A 24,353-nucleotide genomic window follows, 5' to 3' on the forward strand; every position below is an offset into this window, starting at 1 on the left:
AAAAGAATGTTACCTGGCATATATTTTTTCCTACCTCACTTAAAAATTATTTCATTGTATGTGAATAGACAAGTAAGTGGTTATTGATATGTACATATATAATATATAATTAATTTTGGATACAATATAAAATTAAACATCCTTTTACACAAATACTATAAAGGGAATTGTTACATATTAACAATTAATTATAAATATTCAGCATATTGACTAAGGCTGTTCATTAAATTAGGTGGTTCATGAAACCACTTAAGCTATGAGAATGAAGCTGAAATGTTATCTAGATAAAAATATTACAGTTTATGGTGATGGGAAAATCACACTGATTAAGGGTAGGGTAGGACAGCTGATTAATATAATTGCTGTCAGTAAATTGTACGCCTGTAAAAAGTTGAATTGGCAAAAGTTATGTGAATATTTATAACAATGACCAAAAAAAAGAAGAGTAACTGTTGAGTCTGCTTATGTACAACCAAACACTTCATAGGATTTGGTTCCTTGGTTTGGAGGTTTAGGGTCATAGTTTCAGGGGACATCCCAGCTAATTGGTTTAATAACGCGTTTGGTGCTTCTGTTCTACCTCCTCATTTGTTGTGTAGCGCATGGGGTCTTAAAAGCTTTCAAAGGCCATCTGAGGTACAACAACTGGCCTGGGGCAACAGAGGAAGAAGAAGAATCAGATACAGGAAGAGAAAATGTGTGGCTAATTGCCTCCATGAACAACAGCATCCTCCGCCATGAGACCAGAAGAACTGGATGGTGCCCAGCTACCATTTCTGAACATCTTGATCAAAGATTCTATAGAAGAATCCTGATCAAAAGGAGGAAAATGGAGAACAGAATTTCAAACTCTCATGGAATCCAGACTTTCTGAGCCACCGAGGGTGGATGAACCTTTGAAACTACTGTCCTGAGCTAATCTTTAAACCTTAAACCAGAAATATCCCCTGAAGTCCACTTAAAACCAAACAAGAGTTTAGCTTAACTAGTAAAGAATGCCTGCCTTGAGCATTGTGCTCCTTTAAGAACTAACCATATGGGATCAAACTGATAACAGTGATGTGAAAGATCAGATAGGAAACTTAGGGGGCAGTCAGTTTATGCTAGTGGGGGAGGAACAACTCGAAAAAGGAGGGTGAGAATGGTTGCAGAACTCAAAGAATGTAATCAGCGTCACTGAATTGTACATGTAAATATTGTTGCATTGGTGTATGTTCTGCTGTGTATATTCTCAACAACAACAAAAATAAAATAAACTATAAAAAAATATTATAAATTAGTGGCTGAAATACTTGATATGAAAATATGTGAAGCTGAAACAACCAAGGGCTATTTAACTGAAAAAGATTATAAAGTCTCTTCCTCAATAACTTCCTTCTTCCCCTCTTAAAAGATATGATCAAAGCAAAAATCAGACTCCTTTCAATTAGAGACCCTGCTCAAGTAATTTTTTTTTTAATGTAAGATTTCTCTAAGAATTTATTAAAAACTGCTATTTCTAGCTTCTGAATAGTAAAGATTGAGTTTATAACACTGGACAATTTTGACTTGGTTCTCTTCTTGGTGTCTCACAGGGCATTTCAAAAAGAAACATCAATGATCACATCTGGATTTTTTTTTTTTTAATCAAAATACTGTCTTAATTCCTTGCCCATAATATAAGGCACATTAAAAAAATATGGTATGGGGAAGTTAAAAGTTAGGCCAAAGTATTACCCTAACTGGCAAATGGTACTGTTGCCAATTTCATATAATTTTTTTTAGAATTTTATTTTCAGCCCAAAACTTAATAAATGCAGATACTACTGAAATTTTACTGCTCCTCAGGGTCCAAAATGTAGCCAAATGTAACTCATGTGCCCAGGGTTAGTTCTTAATCTAATTTGAGCTAATATTACATAGCTGTTATTTTATTCTCAGTTATACGTTATGGGAAATGAACTACATCTACTCTTCACTAATCGACTATCTCGTTATCTGACATTTCATATTTACGACAATAGTTAAAAAATCTACTATCTCACTATTTTTCGTATTAACGACCCTGCCGACCTGCACATCCTCACAGCACACGGCTCAGAGCGGCAGTTTATTCAAATTTACCCTTGCGGTATTTAACCCTAGTCTGGGACCCACGGGGCAGGCGGGGACGCACAGAGCGCGAGCTGGAATGCCAGGCGGGCAGCACACGCAGCATGGATTTCGATTCTGGCAAGCAGAGTGCGGGTAAGCCGTGACCGCTGCAGGTCTGGTGGGGCTGATTTCGCCCAGCTGGGAGGGCTGCGGCCAGGGAGGAGGGGAGTCCGGGGCAGGAAATCACAAGTATTTAGCATAATGCCGATTTTCGCATAACGACCTGGTGTTTAGGAATCCTGCTGGCGCAGTGGTTAAAGTGCTCGGCCGCAACCTAAAGGTTGGTGGTTTGAACTCTCTAGCTGCTCAGTGGGAGAAAGATGTGGCAGTATGCGTCTGTAAAGATTTACAGCCTTGAAAACCCTATGGGGCAGTTCTACTCTGTCCTATAGGGTCGCTGTGAGTTGGTATTAACGATCTACTCTTTGGAACCTAACCACGTCAATAAGTGAGGAGCGGGTGTAATTTGTAATTTTTTAAAAATCCATGCTAAAATATAATTTGATCCTTTAGGTCCTGATCAATTTTCTTCCTGGAGTCTCTGGGTGGTACAAACGGTTAATACACTCAGTTGCTAACTGATAGGCTGGAGGTTCGAGTCCACCCAGAGGCACCTTGGAAGAAAGATCTGGTGATCTACTTCTGAAAAATCAGCCATTGAAAACCCCATGGAGCACATAGTTCTACTCAGACACACATGGGGGTCACTATGAGTAGAAATGGATTCAAGGGCAACTGGCTTACTGGTTTTTCTTCCTCTTATCTTTAGTATTTAACACATGGCCTAGCTCACACTCTAGGTACTAAAGAAATGCTTCTTAACTTGCATATGAAGTTTAACAGAATTAAATTGGTGGATGCTGCAATTTGCAAAGTAATTCAGAGTCAGGCATCAATGTTAAAAACAGCAAAGCCTTCACTGCAGAATATCAAAAGTCACATATTTTAAGATATCAAAATCTTACATAATTTTAGCTCTTTAGAAATGGAAAATTCATGAGATAACCTAAGGAGCACATGAATACCTCTTCCTCTTCCTATCAATTCTAACATCCTTTCTCAGTATTCAGTTCCAGAAGATACAATTATCATCAGAAGCAAAACCTGAAGCAAAAAAACTCTCCAAAACTATAACAAATATGGTAAAAGCTTAGAAAATCTCAATTTTGTTATCATTTTCTCCTTAAGATTAATGTTCTGAGGCTACTCTGTAACAAGGTAATTTTGGGACACCCCTATTTACTAATCTCTTTTAGATGGTTCAAGATCAAATGATTTCTACTCCAGAGAAAATACTATCATAAACAGGGTTTGGTCATTTAGACAGTAGGAGTCAAATGACAGGGACTCCACTGTTGTTAAAGTAGATACCTCTGGTCATTAACTTGCTTTTAACCTTCAAGTACTTTCACAAACCTTGTAAGAGTTTGTGAGCTCTTAAAAGACTTCTGGAGTTAAGACTGACTTCCAATACATCAAATCTCACTCTGACAGTCACTAGCTTTAGAAGAGTTAAAGTCAAAATAATTATGCAGTATATCCATTTGGAGAAAATACCCTATAAAAATTTTATGTTCCGTGAGGATGTTGTGGAGGATGTTAACCACATTATATATTGTCTTCTTCGTGAGAACCCCTAGTAAATTTTTCTCAGTAGATTCCAATAACAGGAATTTGAGCTAATGACTTTTACAATTTTATTGCGCTGAATCTTGTTCTAATTGTGATGCTCTCTTTATATCTGCTACTGGAAAAATTAGAAGCAAATTCATGTCTCACTATAGGAAATATATACACCCTCATCCCATGTATTGTTTATTTCATGAACCCCACCTCTATCTTCAAGGAGCCCTGGCAGCACAGTGGTTAAGCACTTGGCTGCTAACCGAAAGGTCAGTGGTTCAAACCCACCAGCCAATCTGGGAGAGAAAGATGTGGCAGTATGCTTCTGTAACGATTACTGCCTTGGAAACCCTATGGGGCAGTTCTACTCTATCTTATAGGGTTCTGTGAGTTGAAATCAACTCGACAGCAATGGGTTTACCTTTATTTTCAGCTTATTTTTTTCCTCTTAAATCTGATTCCTTACTTTAAAAAAATCTTGCATTTAAAAAGTCACCTTCAACATTCAATATTTTCTCCCCTGATGATATGAAACAACAAAAATGGAAAGTTGTATACAAAAGTCACACCCTCAGCCAGAGAATGCCAAAATCAAAGTGAGTAAAAAGAGAGATATAATAATTGTTGCAGGCAAGATTCACTAATGGATTTAAATGCTAAACCTCTAATGCTAAAATAGTGGGCGAAAGTCAGAGGAGAAGCAGGATATTTGCATAATCTCAAAAGTATTTCTCTCAAGATATTTATTAATTACAAAGGGAAAAAGTGTAACTTTACAGCAGAGAAACCTGGCAGACACCACCTTAACAACATGATCAATGTTAAGGTCACCAGTAATCAGATAATATTATGAACCCATTGATGAGATGCACTTGAGAAGGGCACGCTACCACTTCTGTTGTATTCTTGCCCAAAATGCATAACCCCAATCTCATCATAAAAAAACAAAATTAGACAAACCTAAAGCAAGAAACATTCTACAAAATGATTGACTAGTACTCTTAAAAAATGTCAAGATCATGAAAGATAAGAAAAGACTGAAAAATTGTCACAAACTAGAAGAGACTAAGGAGATATGACAACTAAATACAATGTGAGATCTGGATTGGATCCTGGGAGAAAAAAAGAGCATTAGTAGAAAAAATGTTGAAATTCAAATAAAGTCTATAGTTATTTAAGAGTGCTGTACCAATGTTAGCTTCCTGGTTTTAATAATTGAACTATGAATTAAAAAGATGTTAACATTAGGGGAAGCTGGGTGAGGGGTATAGGGTAATTCTCTGTTCTATTTTTGTAACTTTTCAATAAGTATAAAATAAAAAGTTTCAAAATAAAAAGTTAAAAAGTCACCTTTAATCTTTTTAAAAATGAGTAGAGCTTTCATAAACAATAACTGTCTGACATTCTCCCAATTTATCTTAAGCCTACAGCTTCCCATTTTAGGTCCTTTGATTGCCTCAGAAAATTCTTCGTATCTAGTGCCAATTCACTAGAAAAGGACATCATGTTTGGTAAAGTAGAGGGTCAGTGAAAACGAGGGAGACCCTCAGTGACACGGCTTCACAAAATAACCCCAACAATGAAGTCAGACATACAACAATCATGAAGATGGCACAGGACCAGGGAATGTTTGGTTCTGTTATACAAAAGGTCCCCATGAGTCAGAGCCAACTCAACAGAAACTAACAACAACAAAAAGCCAATTCAAATATTGTACTTCAAGGACCACCTCCTCCATAAAACATCCTCTGATTACTAAAGACATTCTCAGAATTTCCAGCATTGTACCCTATTTCAGGATTTTATTTTGCATGGTTATATAGTTTTTCAGTTGTTCTATGCTTGTTATTTCTCATTATCACAACAATAATAAAAGCTTCCAGAAAGCAGGGACAAAGTTACATACCTTTTTGTGATCATCCCAGCACTGAGCTACGTGTATCGGAAGTGCTTATTAAGTAAATGTTTACTCAGTCACTCGTAAATTATTAAGGAAACTAAATATTTGGAATTTCACATCACCTTATTTACTGCCTCTTTCTGCTATCGGACACCAAATATAGTATTAATGGACCACTAACCATGATGTAAGTATGGCAATTCTGATAATTTCTTGTTTTCAGGAAGTCTCCAAAATGTATGATACTTCCTTCAATTTAATCAAGTAGTCTGGGTTGAATAAACACCATAATCTGTATTAGAAAGAAATGCAATACTCAATAAAATATAGGTCTCAATTAGAAATGTTTCAAATCTCATTTAAAAATCTGTTAAAATTCCTCATTCAATAATAATATGAAATGTATAATTACATAAGCAACTTTCACAAATACGACTCAAAGATACCGATGTTGTATGAGATATTTTCCACGACCCTGGGTTGCTTCCTTAGAGTATTCCTAGGATGTCTACTGATCTGTTAAAGTCATGCAGTGGGAACAAATATCCATTTTCTTTGCCAAGAAAATACCATAGATGAATATTAGGAACAGTTCTGTTAGCCAAAATTCACATCTGCACACACTTAAAAAATGTAGCTCTTCTTTTTTTCCAATAGTAATTTGGAATACATTCTGAAAAAATACAAGAGTGTACAATACTCTACACCTGGATGGTTAAGTAAGGGTTTAGACTAAGTACAGTTGATACAGTCTACAGTATTATTGACACTGATTATTAGTGTACTCTAAAATATGGATACGCGTGTGTGTGACTTTTTGGGCATGTATCTCAGGCTTACTATAAAAACTATTGTAATCAAGACACTGTGATATTAGAGAAAAGACAGACATATAAATCAATGGAACACAATCAGAAAGTACAGAAGTAGACCCACACATACATATGGTCAATTTTCAACAAAGGTGCAGTGACAATTCAATGGATAAAGGATAGTCTTTTCAGAGATGGTGCTGAAACACTGGTTATTCGTATGCAAAAACTGAACCTTAACATATACCTTGCACCATTCACAAAAATTTACTCAAAATGGACCATAAGCCTAAATATAAAACCTAAAACTATAAAACTTCTAAAAGAAAACATCTTTGTGACCTTATGTTAGGCTAAGATTTCTAGAAAGGACATCAAAAGCATTATCCGTAAAAGAAAAAAAATGGTAAATTGGACTTCATAAAAATTAAGAACATCTGCTTTTTGAAAAAGACACTGTTAAAAGAATAAAAAATCAAACCATTGGCTAGGAGAAAATATCTGCAAATCACATATCTTATATGTATCCAGACTTGTATCCTGGGCTTGTATCCAGAATATATAAAGAACTCTCAAAGTTCAATAATAAAATAAACAACCAAACATAAAATGGGAAAAATATTTAAATAGACACTTCATCAAGGAAGATACTCAGATGACACACACGAAAAGATGCCCAACATTATTAGTCATTAGGGAAATAAATACACAACAAGATACCATGATTAGAATGGCTAAAATAACACTAAAAAAAAACTGGCAACACGAGGTGCTGGGGAAGATGTGGAGCAACTGAAACTCTCATACATTGCTAGTGGGAATGTGAAACGGTACAGTGACTTTGGAAAATAGCTCAGCAGTTTTTAATCAAGTTGAAAATATACTTAACGTACAGCCCAGCAATCCCACTCCTTGCTATTTACCTAAGTAAAATTGAAACTTACGTACTCAAAAAAACTTTATGTGAATGTGTGTTGTTATTGTTGTTAGGTACAGTCCAGTTGATTTTTGACTCATTAAAAAAGAAAAAACCAAACCTGTTGCCATCAAGTCGATTTCTACTCATAGTGGCCCTACAGGACAGAGCAGAACTGCCCCATAGGGCTTCCAAGGAGCAGGCTGGTAGATTTAAACTGCTGACCTTTTGGTTAGCAGTTATTGACAGAGTAGAATTGCCCTATATGGTTTTCTACGCTGATCTTTATGGGAACAGATCACCAGGTCTTTCTCCCATGGAGCCACTGGGTGGGTTTGAACTGCCCACCTTTCAGTTAGCAGCTTAACCACTGCACCACCAGGGCTTCTTTATATCAGCCTAAATATTTCCCAACTGGAGAATGGATAAACAAACTTTGGTACACCCATACAACGAAATACTACTAAGCAATAAAAAGGAGTGGACTATTGCTATATGCAACAACATGGGTAAATCTCAAATACATATGCTAATTGAAAGAAGCCAGACGCAAAAGGCTACATACTGAATGTTTCATTTATATGACAGCCCAGAAAAGGCAAATCTACAGTCACAGAAAATAGGTCAGTGGTTGCCTTCAGGAGTCAGAAGTGGGCATCAGGGTGGGGTTGACTACTAAGGGTCTGGGGAATATGTGAAGTGATGGAACTGTTCTTTACCTTCCTTACAGTGGTGGTTACAAGAATATATGTTTGTTAAAACTTGCAGAATTGTACACAAAAGGGTGACTTTCTGTATGTAAATTATATCCTGATAAAAACATTTTTTTAAAAGAGAGGAATGAATGAAGAGTTACAGGGGAACAGGGAAGTACCTGATTTCATCTGCCTTGGTGTGGGAGGGTAGGAGGGTGGGAGGGAGGGCCAGGTACCATCCGTGAATGGTGATGTAGGCAGAGGGAAAAACATTTGAAGCTGTGAACAGGAGAAGGGAGAACATTTCCAGTCTCTTTGTGAAACAGGGAGCTGCTTGGTGTGGGCTCAGCACAGACTGTGTCTGTGGTGGGGTAGACAGTTAAGAAAGATTGTTGTTGTTAGGTGCCGTCTAGTCGGTTTTGACTCGACCCTTGTACAACTGAACGAAACACTGCCTGGTCCTGCGCCATCCTCACAATTGTTGTTACGCTTGAGCCCACTGTTGAAGCCACTGTGTCAATCCATCTCATTGAAGGTCTTTCTCTTTTTTGCTGACCCTCTACTTTACCAAGCATGATGTCCTTCTGAAGGGACTGGTCCCTCCTGATAACATGTCCAAAGTATGTGAGACATAGTATCACCATCCTTGCTTCTAAGGAGCATTCTGGCTGTACTTCTTCCAAAACAGATTTGTTCTTTCTTCTGGCAGTCCATGGTATATTCAGTATTCTTCACCAACACCATAATTCAAAGGCATCAATTCTTCTTTGGTCTTCCTGATTCACTGTCCAGCCTTTGCATGCACATGAGGCCACTGAAAATACCATGGCTCGCGTCAGGTGCACCTTAGTCCTTAAAGTGACATCTTTGCTCTTTAACAATTTAAAGAGCTCTTTTGCAGCAGATCTGCCCATTGCAATGCGTTGTTTGACTTCTTGACTGCTGCTTCCATGGGCGTTGATTGTGGATCCAAGTAAAATGCAATACTTGACAGAGGTGCAGAAATAGGATTATACAAATCCTTGACCAGAAAGCTAATGAGCTGTGGCAACTTCCCTTTATTGTGGGCAATGACATTTTGTAAGTTTTTAAGCAAGGGTAGGAGATATCATTAACTCACAACCTACATCTTCCAGAAAGCTCTGCCTGATCCCACTGCTCCCTCCCAGACTTCTAGACACCTTCCTGGAGGTTTCCCAAGGCATATAGTCCAACAGATCTACAGGATGGCCCTTGTATCAGTGAAATGTAATCACAGTTTCCTTGGTTCCATTATCCCTACCCCATTAACATAATCTCCTTGAAGGGAGGGACTGTTTATATATTACCAGTGCCTATTTTGGCCCAGCAATGAGATTTGTTTTTAGAAAGATCCCTCTGTCAGGAACACGGAGGATGTCTCAGTCTTAGCTTCTTCTCTACATCCCTCAGGGGCCTTCAACAACCAGCCTGCTCTGTCTTAGGGGCGTTACCATTCTCTTTACTCCTTATCAGTCCCAGGGCTTGGCTGTCCTTGGAAGATGGGCAGTCTAACATTACAGAAACCCACATCTCTTTGGCCCCATTAAGATCCCAAAAGCAATGATGAGCACCCCATGAGCAGGCTGCAGAACAGGCAGAGTTTCTGCTTCTTATCTTTGACGCTAATGAGGGTACAGTCTCCCTGCTCAGATAGAAGAATGACTTGGGCCAGGGGGTTAAGGATGTTTGAGAAACCCCCAACCTCTCTGGCAGGAGTGAGGAGGGGATAGTGGTATCATAATCAGGCTGCTCAGTTTCTGATGTCAGCTAACCTAATGTGCTGCCAAGGCTGAAGGGCCAGCACATCCTTTTCTTTTTGACTCTGTGGCCTCCCAGGGACAGAAAAGGGGAAGCAGGCTGAAGATGTCCTAGGGCTTAGGGCGGGGAGCAGTACAACTAGATGGTGACCTCTGTGCAACACTATTCAGCTGTATACATACAAAGTATTGATAATGTAGACCATATACAAAATACTGAAAAATACAATTAAAAAACGACATGTCCTGTCCTACACAGAAATGAACTGGCATATTTCCAGGGTTTTTTTTTCCCTCCTGTGTGTAAGCTTATCTATGGCTTGCTAAATTTGAATCAAACTACATAAACTTTTATATCCTGTTCTTTTTTTCTTCATAGCATTGTATTATCAGTACTGCTTCGTGTCATTAAACATTATTCTACAACACAGTTTTAAAAAGTTGCATAAAGTAAAAATATCATAATTTATTTAAATTTTCCCCTATTGTTGGGCATTTAAGTTGTTTTGAAATTTTTACCAGTGTATATGACCCTTTAAGAATCATCCTTATCCATAAATGTGTCTACATTAGTGGAAATTTTTATAAGTATTATTTAAATTGTCTGAATGAGTAATGCCATTCCGCATTTCATCCCTGTCCTCGAGGCTTGCAGTTTTCCTAGGAGTATTTCTACCATTCTAACTAACTGCTTGGGTTTCCTTCCAGAAATATGCAGTGCATATGCACAAGCATATTACTTTATTTAAAAAAATACCCATACTAAACACTCTGTCATGCATCTTGCTTTTTCACTTAGTGACAGAGCTTGGAGATCATCTCGGAGGGTACATGTAAATATACAGCTACCTCATTCATCTTAAAGACTTCATCGTTTTGCACTGTTTGATCACATTTATTTAACAAGTCCCTTAATGATCTATATCCAAGACTCCACCTGACTCTGAGCTTTGCAGCCCCACTCAGGTAGGGATGGTAAAACCTTTGTCAATGTAAATTTTCAAACAGAAATGACGATAGATACTCTGCTCTTCTTGTTTAATAAACAAACATCGCAGATATTATTTCTGTATTTATTTAGCAGAACCACTGTGATGCCTCACAGGAGAGAACTGAGGACTGACTGAAAGAGAAAAAGCGTCTGAGGAAGTACAATTCCTCTTGTTATACAAAGAGATACATAAACTGATTTAACTAAAATATATGGTTTGTATTTTTGTCAAAATGACAATAAAAGTCTTAGCTTTTGTATAAAATAGAACCATGTTTTGCTGTTCAAAGAAGGTTCACCACTGAGGTCACTTGGAGATACTTCAGAATATTAAATCTGAATATAAAAGAACACCAGCTCATTGTATTCAAATTATGTATACACTCTGAGTTTTCCAAGTTGCCATTTTGTGCATTTTTTTCTTTTGTAAATTAATTTACTGTTAGGTTTAAAGATGCTACAATATCCCACTACATCAAGTTGTGGCTTGATGTAGCCAGAGGATAATGCCAACTTTAAATTCATCAACATTTGTGGGGAAGAATAAAAATGATACCGGATGTTACTTCTCAATCAATTTTTATAAATCTAAACAGTTTGAGCATAATATTTACTTTAAAATCTAAAAACCTCACATTTTTAGCAAAGGCAAATGTCAGGGAAAAGATCAAAGTAAAAAGAACAGACTTGAGATTAGAAATCCATTTTAAGCCAAAATGACAATGTCTTCATAAGTTAATATTAATCCTTTAATTATAAATTTCAAAGGTTTAAGTAGTTTCTATGACCTTAGCTTTGAATAATTATGCCATATGGAGCTTCTCTTAAATTTGAAAAAGATGCTGAATTGTTGCTCAAAGCCTTTTAATGACTTCAGGCTGGCAGAATTCCAGTATAATCCTTCAGATACCATTTAAAATTACAGACCAGGAACCCCAAGCTGGTAAATGCCACGTCAATTTCATAAGCGCTTTTTACTTAGTAGAGAACACTGTGGAAAATGTTTGATGTGTTATATTTTGTAATATGAAAATGTGAAGCTTAAAATAACTATTTATAAGGGAGAACTCAGAAACAAAAAGATGAACAGATTTGACTAAATACAAATTCAAATTTTTCTGTTTACCAGAAAGATCATAAAATTAAAAGGCAAATACCAAAAATAATTGCCACAAAGATATAGGTTTTTACCATCCTAAATGCAAGCTTTTAAAAACTTTTTATAAGTTGATGAGAAGAACACGAAGACCCGAAATCATGATGGCAAAGGACATAAAGATGCAATTCTAAGAAATGAAATATGAATAAAAAATAAACCTATTCTAAATGTCCACAATCTCTTTAACTGTAAATTAAAACAACTACGTTTCACAAAAATTAAACAAAAATATTAATAATACCAAGTGCTGGCCAAGGTAAGACAAGATACTATGATGGGAGAAACATAAATTAGGACAACCTTTCTGAAAATCAATTTGACCTGGTAATTCTACTGGCATTTTAACCTAAGAGAAAAAAATTGAAAATGCTGACAAAGATTTACATAAGGAGATGTTACTCTCAGCATTAACTTAAACAATTCTTTTAAAAACCCAAATGTTAAAAAAAAATCCTAACGAAAACGGTATTTTCAAAGAATTTCACATGACATTAGAATATTTTCAACATAAAGTTCAAAAAAGCAAGAAATATACCTGCTTATTCAGTATGATCTCTGCCAGCTAGGTTAATATACAGCTATTTTACATACTATTGGTTATCTCTGGGTGGAATTTTATACTCTTCTCTATTTTCCATATTTTATAAAATATCCTCTATTTCAAGAAAGGTAATTTTTTAAATAGCTGAACAGATTTCTGAAACAACAGTCATTTCTAAACACCAAACTTTTCATTCTTCTTCTGAAAATTATCCACTATCATCACTTAGTCATGTTCTTTAATTTTTCAAAGGTTCATATTTTATGGACTTCGTTTTGTTTCGGTTTGAAGAGATTTTAAAAGGCTGGAAAAGAAGCTTTTGCTTTGCAAATGTCAATCATTTACTCTCCTGGATTCACGATTTCAAGTATTTGACCTTGTGGAGTTATTTCAAGTTTCTCTTAACTTGAAGCCATTGAAGCTATCATCTGGGTCTAAATCGCTGCTGACAGAAATTCAGGTAGGATCTGGACTGCGGAATTCTTTTATAACCTTAACATTGTAAGTGCTACTGAAATGATCCAGGCCTGCATGGAACATTACATTCAGATTATTTATTATTCTGGTGTTATTTTCCTTTACTTTTTCAATGCCAATTTTATACTTAATAACAAAAAATTAACTTCTAAACCCCTCAGTTCTGACTGGATTTTTAACTGTTGGCAAATATTTTAGTGTTCAGATTTATTTAAAGATAAAAAACATTAAACTTTTTATAGGCTATAGAGGCAAGAATTCAAATACCTAGTATAATGATACAACAGGCTGACTAAAAAATTACCGAATTAGTGTTAATTCAAGGTTTATAGTAAGAACTCATGTTTATTAATTTGTGCAGAAAAAAACTAAAATTATGTCTGAGAAAAGACTTATGCTATGAGTCCACCCTATTAAGTAATATGGAAGAATTATAATGAAAATAACATGAATGGTTAAATATAAAGAGGTATCTTCTTACTCAATGTATTTATAATGGGTTACAATCAAATTTGAATAAACCAACAACATTTTCTTATCTATTTGCTTTATCATTGAGCAGGCTACACTGAATTTCTCAGTTGCTCATCATTCTTTTATTCACTCACTTAACATTTAATAAATGGCCTACTTTGTGCAAGGCACCATGCATGATCATGGAGCTTCAGAAATGAGTATGTCACAAGGGCTGCTTTTAGGGAGCTCACAGTTCAGCTCTTCATGCCATTTGGAAATCTAAACTCCTCTTGTTAAATAAAAACCATTTATCAATGAGAAATACAAATTACTCTTCTATTAAGAGCCCAACACTTGTATTTTATCGTAGAACTCTGGGGTTGGCTAATTTCATCAACTGACCAAAAACCAAGCTCAATGTGCTAAACACTAGCCTAATTAATGCTCTCTTCCTTTTTTCTAATTTTGCATATTTGCCAACAAGTCCTGCATTTTGGTCAATTTCCTCAGCACCTTTATGCATGTCTCCTAAAATTACTATGCCAAAATTCCATTTCTATCTTCTTGTGCTACTTCTGTTTCCAGTTCAAGTCAGGAGCATCCCATTCTTCCATACTCACACTGCCCATGCTCACCCCTCAACCTGCACAACTCCAATTCTATCTCAGCAAATTCCCTTGCTTTCTCTTTCAGAGGTATTCCATCCATCTGCTCAGCGTGAAGCTTCAGTGTTTCACTTTCTTTGAAACTCCTCACTCCGAGCAGACTACTGTGATTCTTTACTAAGAACAGAGATATTAGATATAAGCTCTTCTTAAGTCTTATCAGAGAACTTTTTTATATCTTGACCAATCTCCTTCCTTCATCCCTCAGTGAAAGCCATGCTTCCTTTTATTCTTTCACTTAATTTATACTAGGTGAGCACTTACATTGTGCCAAATTTTCTAGGCACTCATGATACAGAAGTAAGTAAGACGGACAAGATTCTGCTAATGTAGCTTATATTCTCATGGAGGAAATAGACAATAAACAAGGGAACAAATAAAAAAGATGTGATTTCAGATAGTGAGATATGCTATGAAGACAATGGGATAAGGTAAGGTGGTACGGGTAGGCAGGACTTTAGATAAAGAGGTCAGGGAAGGACCTGTGAGGCGTGCAGATTGATGAGAAAACTCAGATGGCCGTAAGAAAATCATAGGGAAGAATATTCCAGGCAGAAAACGTGTCAGGTATAAAAAGCTGGAGGCAGGAGAGAGCCTGGCAGGTTCAAAAACACACCAATGTCTCATGTGGCTGAAGCCTTGTAGACACAAGGCGTAGGTGGGCTGTGTTGATTTTTCGTACCCTATTCTCTCAGATCTCAGGCCTTCAATTATTTACAGTTCTTTGCATCATTAAGCTCTTCCTCTCATGTACTTCAAAATGTGCAAAAATTTTTTCAGCCTAAAAACATATTCCCTTTTAACTCCTTCTGCTTTTTGGAATTACACCTGTCTTTTAACACCAAATTTTCCAAAACTTATCTACGTCCTCACTACTCTCTCACTTGGCTTTTGCAGCCATGTCTCTGTCCACACTATCATTTTCAGTACTCTGTTCAAGAGCATCAATGACATCTTAGTTTCAAATCCAGTGACCTTTCTTCAACCCTCATCCTTCCTGATTTTCTGTAATATTCTTGACAATCCTCCATTTCAAAATATTATTTTCCTTTACTTCCATAAAGATATATGCTCTTATTCTTCTTACTTTGATGACCTTTCTTTAACTCTGTTTCTTCCTCAACCTCTTAAATGCAGTTGTTCCCTTAAGTTCTTCCTTTCCAACTTTTTTTTTTTTTTTTTTTCTACATTCCTCTCTTTAAACAGTCTCACTCACTCCCAAGGTCACAGGTCATGCCCTCTCTGTGGGTAATTCTTACATCTTTTTCCCCAGTCTTGCCTCTTCTTATGACTCTAGAAATGTTTTTTCAAAAGCAAGTGAACATCACAGCTGAGTGTAATGATGCACTTCAAACTCAGCTTGTTTATAACTGAATTCATTGTCTTCCTCTCCAAACCAGAAACTCTTCCTCAAGTTCCCAATATATTAAGGGATGAAATTATACTTAACAAGTCTAATCAATCCTATCTCTGCAATGATTCTCAAACATGCCCTTTATCCCACTGCCACTAGGACTGTACTCTCATTACCTCCCATGCACCTCTAACGTACCTTCAAGGACCTCCCAACTGGACTAATCCCATTCCTGCCAATTACTTATATTACTATGACATCTTGCCAACACTCCGACCTCATCACCTTCTCCTGTCCTCCTTGGTCATGCATTTCCAGCCACACTGGCCTCTTTGCTGTTCCTCCAAGAAGCGAGGCTCACTCCTGTCTCTTTAAAGCCCTTTTCCTATTATTTCTGGATTTAGAGCTATGCTACCAAGGGCAAAGTCAGCTAAATGTAACTTTCGGATAAATTAAAGTACTATAAAGTAAGACATTTCAGGATCAGGGTCTATATAAAATCAATGAGTAAGGCCTAGAATGGTGTGGTTTACTCTAAAAAGGCTCAATGTTATTTAATGATAGAGGAAGAGGTGAAAAAATTAAACAGAATCTGACAACTGTTAAATTACTTTGGTCAGGTTTCTTGATCCCAACACATAGACTGCTCTGAAGGAACTCAAGGGGCAATTTACAGTTGTTATGACTAATAGCCATTCACATCTACGAACTGAGTAAAATACTTCCACTTTTTCAGAGCATCAAAAGAGAGGATATTTAAGATTGTGCACTTAATAACACCAAATGTCTGAACATCACATTGATATCTATTTTAAAGATATGTAGTTCTAAAGAAACTTTTCTTATTTCTTCTGAAAAATCAATCTTGGAAAACAAGTTATCCTTTATGTTACACTGTCATAAAAAGGTCTAAAATCTAGAAATGATTATTAGACAAGCTAGGAAAGATCCAAAATCTAGTCTTAAGCTAGGAAAATTTAGGGCTACAAGTCCAAGTACTTCTAATTAGTATAATATTCGACAATATTCTAATATTGTTTTCTCTCAATGTGCATCTAATTATTATAAAATGGAATATTCCACAAAATCCCTTCCATGAAAGTCAAGCGAAAAGTTAGGAAATTCCCTAGATTATTTCAGAGGTGTTTAGACATTGGGCAAGATACTCAAATTGCTCACATGAAGAGTTTATAAATTAGAAGAGCATTTCTATGCCACCTCCTTTTAGAGATAAAATATTGGGGTGCTCGCAGTGGATTTTCAATATGGGGTTCAACTGTCTATGAAATATCCAGTTGGATATCGTACCTTTTCCAATGTCATCTCTGTCTCAGCAGCATGAGTCTTTTTTAGCTCTATTTTCATCTTCTCTGATTCAGCCTTCAGTTTGTTGACAGCGGTCTCATGGTCCCTCGCAGCCCTTTGCTTTTCCTCTTCGCGAAGAAGGCCAAGCTCTACCAGTTGCTGTTTCCTCTGTGAGTTCACATTAATCAGCTCTTCTCTCAGCTTGTGAACTTGGGCCTCCATGTCAGCAATAACCTTGTTTTTAAAATGGAAAAAACAGGCAGAGGCATGAATAGGAAAGTCACAAAAGAAAAAAATGCAAAAGGCCAAAAAACATACAAAAAAAGTTCACTCCTTCCCTCCTTCCTTTTCTCATTTCCCAATCTCCTGCCATTCCCTCCTGCCTCGGAGGTAAACGCTACCTGGAACACTTTACCCTGTATCTATATCCTTAAGTAACATATTAATTTTACTTGTTTCTAAACATTTATGTAAATGGCATAATATTATATGTATTCTTCTGCAACTTGCTTGTTCAATTATTCAACATCATGTTCCTAAGATTCATTCAGTGTTGTCTACTGAATTTTTTAAAATTTCACTGATTTCTGCTCTTATTTTTGTTATGTTCTTCCCTCTCCTTTCTTTGGGTTTATTTTGTATTACTTCTTCTAACTTTTTGTTTCAGATGCTTAACTCATTTTAGCCTCCTGATTTATAAGCTTAAGACTATAAATGTCTCTCAATATTGCTTTAGCTCCATCTCCTAGGTTTAGATATGTGGTACTTTCATTTTCATTTACTTCATTTTTAAACTTCCATTATTATTTCTTCTTTGACTTATGAGCCGTTTAGAGGTGTGTTTCTTAATTCCCAAGCACATGGGGTTTGATGGTTCTTTTGTTATTGACTTCTAATTGCACTGTGGCCAGAGAATGTAGTCTACATCACACCAATCTTTTGAAAATTGTTGAAATGTGCAGTTGTGTGTGCCATGTTCCATGTATGTCCACTGGATCAAACTTGTTATATTGTTGAAATTTTCTATACCTTACTGATTTTTTAAAAAAATTAATAGACTTTATCTTTTAGACCAGTTTTAGGTTTACCAAAAAATTTCAAAGAAAGTACAGAGTTCCCATATACCCTTTCTCTCCACCCTCCACACTGTTTCCCCCATTATTAACATCTTACATTTTTGTGGTACATTTGTTATAACTGATGAGCCAATACTGATACATTATTATTAACTAAGGTCCATAATTTACATTAAGGTTCACTATGTTGCAAAGTCCTGTAGGTTTTGAGAAATGCATAGTGTCATATATCTGCCAGCAAAGTATCATACAGAATAGTTTCACTGCCCTAAAAATGCCTTGTGTTCCACCTATTCATCTCTCCCTTCCCTCCTCCCCTTAAACCACTGAAAACTGGCTGCTGTCTAGTCAAGCTGACTCAGACTCATGTTTATCCATGTGTGAGTAGAACTCTGCTCTACAGGGTTTTCAACGGCTGATTTTTTGGATGCAGATCATTAGGCCTTCCTTACAAGGCAATTCTGTGTGGACTTGTACTGCTAACCTTTTAGTCAGAGGTGAGCACTTAACCATTTGCGCCACCCAGGGACTCCTCTAAACCACTGATCTTTTTACTGTCTCTATAGTTTTGCCAAAAGAGCTCCAGTGGCACAGTGGTAAAGCTAACCAAAAGGTTGGCAGTTCATACCCCACCAGCAGCTCTGTAGGAGAAAGATGTGGCAGTCTGCTTCCATAAAGATTTTAAAAAAAGAAAACAAAAAACCAAACTCATTGCCATCGAGTTGATTCCAACCCACAGCAACCCTATAGGACAGAGTAGACCTGTTCCATGGGGTTTCCAAGGAGCATCTGGTGGATGTGAACTGCCAGCCATGGTGTATTCAATATTCTTTGTCAACACCATAATTCAAAGGCATCAATTCTTCTTTGGTCTTCCTTATTCATTGTCCAGCTTTCACATGCATATGAGGCAATTGAAAACACCATGGCTTGGGTTAGGTGCATCTTAGTCCTTAAAGTGACTTTTTACTTTTTAACACTTTAAAGAGGTCTTTTGTAGTAGATTTACCCAATGCAATACGTTGTCTGATTTCTTGACTGCTGCTTCCATGGGCATTGACTATGGATCCCAGTAAAAGGAAATCCTTGATGTCATCAATATTTTCTCCATTTATCAAGATGTTGCTTATTGTGGTGCTGTGGATCACTTTGTGTGGCCTTACTAGCCATGGTCTTGTAACTCCCACACAAGTGACTGGGTGGGGCTGTGCAAATAAGGCAACTGCCCACCAAGAAGATTGGTCAGTTTTGCCTTAAAAGAGAGACAATTCCAGAGCAGGGAATTGTGTTCTTCCACCAAGGAAGAACAGCCAGGAGCAGAGAGCGTGTCTTTTGGACCTGCAATCCCTGAACTGAGAAGCTCCTCGAAGCAGGAGACCGAGGGAGTGAGTGAGCTGTAAGCCTGAAGACAACCAGAAGCAGTGGAAGGACTGACTGGCAGGAGAGACCGGCAGGAGACATGCTGAGTACCTGGGGTGCCTCTGGGGACTTACTGGCAGTGGCTAAAAGAGCTCTGCAACATTTGCTTGAGCAGGGCAGAGGCCTAGGACCAGAGAGAGGTGTGCCTGTGAGCACAGCTGAAAAGAGGCTGTCTTGATGGAAGAGCTATCCTGAATGTTCCTGAGCCTTGAATTATAACCTCTTACTTCTCTAATGAAGCCCCTAATCATGAGTATTGTCTGTGAGTTCTGTGTTACCATTACAATGAATTATGGAACCCAGCAAAGAAGTAGAGAGTGCCATGGGAGGGATGGTTGGTGTTAGAATTCGTAAAGATGGCAGGGAGAGGAGGCATGGCCGACCTCCGCCTCAGAGGAATCAGCCTTGGGCCATTGATCTTGATTTTCCACCCCCCTTGTGAAGTTAGAGGAGGTCAGACACCACCGCCACACTGTTTTTATACTTATTGATCCAGCTGTGAGGATTTTTATTTTCTTTATGTTAAAGTGTAACCTCAAATAGTATACAGATTTTACATTTTCTTTTTAAAATCTAATCAACCTTTGTCTTTTAAATAGTCCAGTTAGTTTGTATATGCTAATACATTTGCCTTTATTTTTTCTCTTATTTTGTGCTAGCTGCCTTACCTTTTCTAAGTTTCCTTTTTGCTTTATTTTGTTTTATATATTTTTTCTCCTTCAGTTTTCCTCTCCTTCCTGGTTTAGAAGTTACACACTGTATTTTCTTTTAGTAGCAACAGTAAGAGGCTTCAACACTGGTGCTGTATCTAACAAAGTTAATTATTGTTTATAACCTCCTGAAAAATAAAAGAAATTTAGGATTTTTAAGTCCTGTTGCCCTTTCCAGATTTACATGCCACAGTTATTATTTTCAATCTTTCTTGTTTCTCTCCATTCAATATTATTATTATTTCATTCAGTCAGTAGTTATTCAGATATACCTATATATTTACCACTCTCGTTTCATTATTCTTGCATCTCCGAGCTCCCAACAACCACCACCTTCTCTTTGCCCCAAGTGCATCCTTTAAGTTATTTTAATGAGGTTTACCGGCAAACATTCTCAGTTTCTACTGGTCAGAAAATATCTTGATAGGTATTGTTGTTGAAAAGTCAGCTGTTATTCCTTTAAAGATAATTTGTTTTATTTCTCTGGTTGTTTTTAAGATCTTCTGTTTGTCTTTTGTGTTCTTCAGCTTCTTTATGATTCTTCTAAGTGTAGACATGTTTTCATTTATTCTGATGAGGATATGTTGCTCCTCCAAATCTATCTTTGATGAATACTGCAAAATTCTCAGTCACACCTATTCAATTAGTGTCTCTGTTTCATTCTCTCTCTACTCTTCATGGAACTCATTTAGATGTATGTTAAATTTTCCCATTTTGTCTTTTATTTCTTTTAACCTCTCTCTCATAGTTTTCATCTCTTCCTCTTTCTACTACATTCTGGAAATTTATTCTGTGTCTAATTTGCTGTCAAATCCATCCAAGTTCATAATTTCAACTGTTTTGTTTTTATTTTTAGAAGTTTTTTTCTTTTTCAAATGCTTGTTAATGTTTACACTCCCTTGCCTTTGCTATTTTATATCCTTTAAAGCTTTCCTAAAATACATATATTAAATATAATTAGTTTATATTTTATGGTTGATAATTCCAGTATCTTAAGTCTTTACAGGTCATCACTTCTGAAGACTCTTCTTCAGGGTACTTTGTTTCTTAGGTTGTTTTGAGTTGCCATTCTTTTATAATCTGAGTTCATATTTCTTGGAACATTATCTAGTGGAACTGAGGTGGTTCTCCAACAGACACTTGGAGACATCAGCGTCTCTGAATAACTTTAAAGTAAATCCCAGTCTCAAGTTTTCCAGAATACTCTGGTAATGTGAATTCAGGCTTCAAATCTTCACAAGGGCTGTTTTACAGTTACGAATTTACAGGGGGCAATCCTCTACTCAGTGTCAAGGTTTGAAGCAGGTAATTTTCCTGCTTCTAGTTCACTGTTTCTAATTCATCCATATACTGTGGGTATGGCCGTTTGTTGTCCTAGCTTTATGCATGGTGATATCCTATTGGATTCCTCCCCTTAAGGAGCCCCTGGAATTTGCTTTTTGTGCCCTGTGCTCCATGAAGGCCCAAAAAACAAAAACAAAACAAAAAAGTGAAATTCAGGTTCACTCAGTTTGGAAAACGTGCTCCAAGTGAGAGCTGCTTTTAGTGCTCTAGTTATATATCTCGGTTTCTGTTCTCATTTAATTTTTGTCTCTGAATATCATAAGTAACAGTTTGTGAATACACTCAAAAGGATGTTTTCAGAACTTGTTAATCTAGCCTTTTTCGTGGTTATCAGGAGAAGGCTTGATCAGGGAACCTAGTCTGTCATATTACCAGATGCATAGTTCAGATTTAAGAGAACTTCCTATTATTATGCTTACCAATGCATGAGCTGTACAAAGCCATGCAATATTTTCTAAAAACACAATATTCTGTTTTAGGCATTATGCACTTTTAACAAGCACTGAATAAACCAGTGTGTTTCCCTGACTGGAAACCAGAAATCCAAAAGTGGCAGTAATTGCAAACGTAAAGTTAGGATGCAGGAACTAGAAATACAAAGGTAAATGGTAATAAGTTGCTTTAGCAATCAAAATGCCTACAGTAAGTAGGAAATTTATTTTTTGATAAAAACCCAGGACTTATCGCATTTTGAATTTTGACAATTTATAATTTCTACACGCTAAATAATGATTGCTAGCATTTTGAATGTATACTTTGCACCCAGCATCTTATATAGATTATTGTATTTAACATTTGCAGCAACAAAATAAGATTGACATTAATACACAAAAGTTTCCATTTATTTTGGGTTGTAGTCAGTGCACACTAAAAGTCTATTCTTCTCTACCCTACCCTATTTTCTCTCTACACTAGCTTAGAAAAGTCTAGTATAGATAGATGTTTGGACCAAAAAACTTATCTGTTGGGAGAATAAAGGGCTTGATAATAACACATCTGAGCCGCTCTGGGCTGGAGGTAACAGGATGCCCTGTGCTTATCCTGCTTCTCTAAAAGTGCTGACTTGAAATGGATAGTCCTAGGAGAATGCACAAGATAACTCCCTATAAGAGGCTTATTCTCATAAACCTGTAGTGAAAAAGATGAGTCTTCTTCAGGAAATGTATGCAATATTTTAAAGTTTATCTGCTTCTCTGTTTCATAGATGTATTGATATACAGCTGTAGACCAATTATCCTTGAAAACAAAGTCTCTTGCCTTCTGCTCCTTGTTTTATGATGATTCATTCCCTTTGAACTCAGTACTTTGGCATAATAAAAGAGGCGGTCAGTGTAATGGAACTCTAAAACACATAGGAAATCTAAAAGCAGATTGATTTAAGCAGTGACAACAGTTATGTTTCTAAGGGGGCAAAACAGTGTTAAAAAATAGCTCAGTGATGTCAAGATGGCTAAATAGGATGAGCTGCTGGCTCCCTTCCCCAAAGTCAACCCTGGAGAAACCACAAGAAGCACAAAACTGAGATATTAATGATGCCAAAAACAGTAACAATAAAAACAACAGCAACAACAAACTCTGAGAAATTCCTAGGAAGTCTAAAGGCTGTCCTGAACTGGAGAGTATATGTGTGCTGAAGGGAAAGGGCTGTAGCCTGGGCAAGAGGAAGGACATTAGGAGACTTCGTGAGATAGTAGGTTGGAGGAATGATTTACTTTCTGCTCTTGCCTCTCTCTCCCTTTTGTTGCCATGGAACAATCTTATTTGTTCAAGAATCCAACATGGTGCCAGTATGAGCCAGGTAATACCAAGGTAAGCAAAAGTCTTGCTGGGGTGAGGAGTTAAGAGAAAGTAGGTGCAAACTGACTGGAACTTCTTGGGCATGTACTCTCCACTTTGTCCCCTCCAAACTGCCGGGGCTAATGATGTATAACCTTCAAAGGCTGCCTCCTCCCTTTGCTGCTTATCTTCAAGAAGTTAAAAGGTGAATTAATGAGCAGATTTTCCTGATGAAGTAGCTGTGAAAGGAGAGTGATGGAGCTCTCTGTCTTGAGGTTCATAACCTCCTCTGTCTATAATCTCATCCAGTGGGTCAAGGACTAAGGTCTGACCTTTTGCTTTTCCCCAGAGGAATATGGACTCACTGGCCAAAGTACATAGACCTGAGGAGTAAAACCACTATTAAAAAAAGCAAACAACTAAATGACCTACTATCTCAATCAGCATAATTGAAACAGGTGAATCATGAATTTTTTAAAAGCATAATAAATACACTGAAAAGATAAAGGAGGAAGTTAGAGACGTGAAACAGGAATAGGAACTCATAAAAGCAAAAGGGAAAGTGATGAGATAAAGAGCTGGCTGGATACAGCCTAGGAACAGATTACTAATGAAAAGACGATCAGATTTAAGAAGTTTCCCAGGAGGCAGCAGGAAAATAATGAGATAGAAAATACAAAAAGAAAGTTCATATTTATGGAGGACAGAAGAAGTGACAAGATCTAAATAATGGAGTCTGAGAAGGAACAGAGAAAGCTTTTATCCAAGTTCCAATCTTATTTGAAAGTCTTTGCTTTTTATCACATGCTATACCATGTCAAAATAATAAGAATTTCTAATGAACAAAAGAACATATATATTGTATATTTATTAATTTATCCTTATTGTACACATCCACTGGCTAATTTTCACTATGATTAATACAAAATTAATATACAAAAGTCACAGGCCATAATGTCTTTATAAAAAAATAAACAATGAACAAGAAACGTTAATTTTCCAAAAGCACTGATATCACCCCAACTGAATTTCATTGCCAATGTACATAAAAATATTTTTTGATGGTACACACTGTGTAGATATTATTCTACTTTTTTTCACTCCTAATTTTGCATCTTCATTTCCATTTATTAGTGTATTTGTCACTTTTAGTGGCTTTTTGGTATTCATCATTACAGTATATCATAGTTTACTTAACCATATCCTTATTCTTGGATATTTAT

The 24,353-nt window shown here is 36.7% G+C and overlaps 1 protein-coding gene across 3 annotated transcripts in view; it reads right to left on the reverse strand.

The window, feature by feature from the left end:
* The window catches only part of CEP112 (centrosomal protein 112), a 443,305-nt gene that overhangs the window by 152,947 nt on the left and 266,005 nt on the right, over window positions 1–24,353 (reverse strand). For all 3 annotated transcript variants that reach the window (XM_023729297.1, XM_023729296.1, XM_023729295.1), the window contains one exon: window positions 16,809–17,039. In XM_023729297.1, coding sequence (XP_023585065.1) covers window positions 16,809–17,039 — 231 coding nt within the window. The remainder of the gene's footprint in view (window positions 1–16,808; window positions 17,040–24,353) is intronic.

Source organism: Trichechus manatus, unplaced genomic scaffold, assembly GCF_000243295.1.
Source record: "Trichechus manatus latirostris isolate Lorelei unplaced genomic scaffold, TriManLat1.0 scaffold00028, whole genome shotgun sequence".
Lineage (NCBI taxonomy): Eukaryota > Metazoa > Chordata > Mammalia > Sirenia > Trichechidae > Trichechus > Trichechus manatus.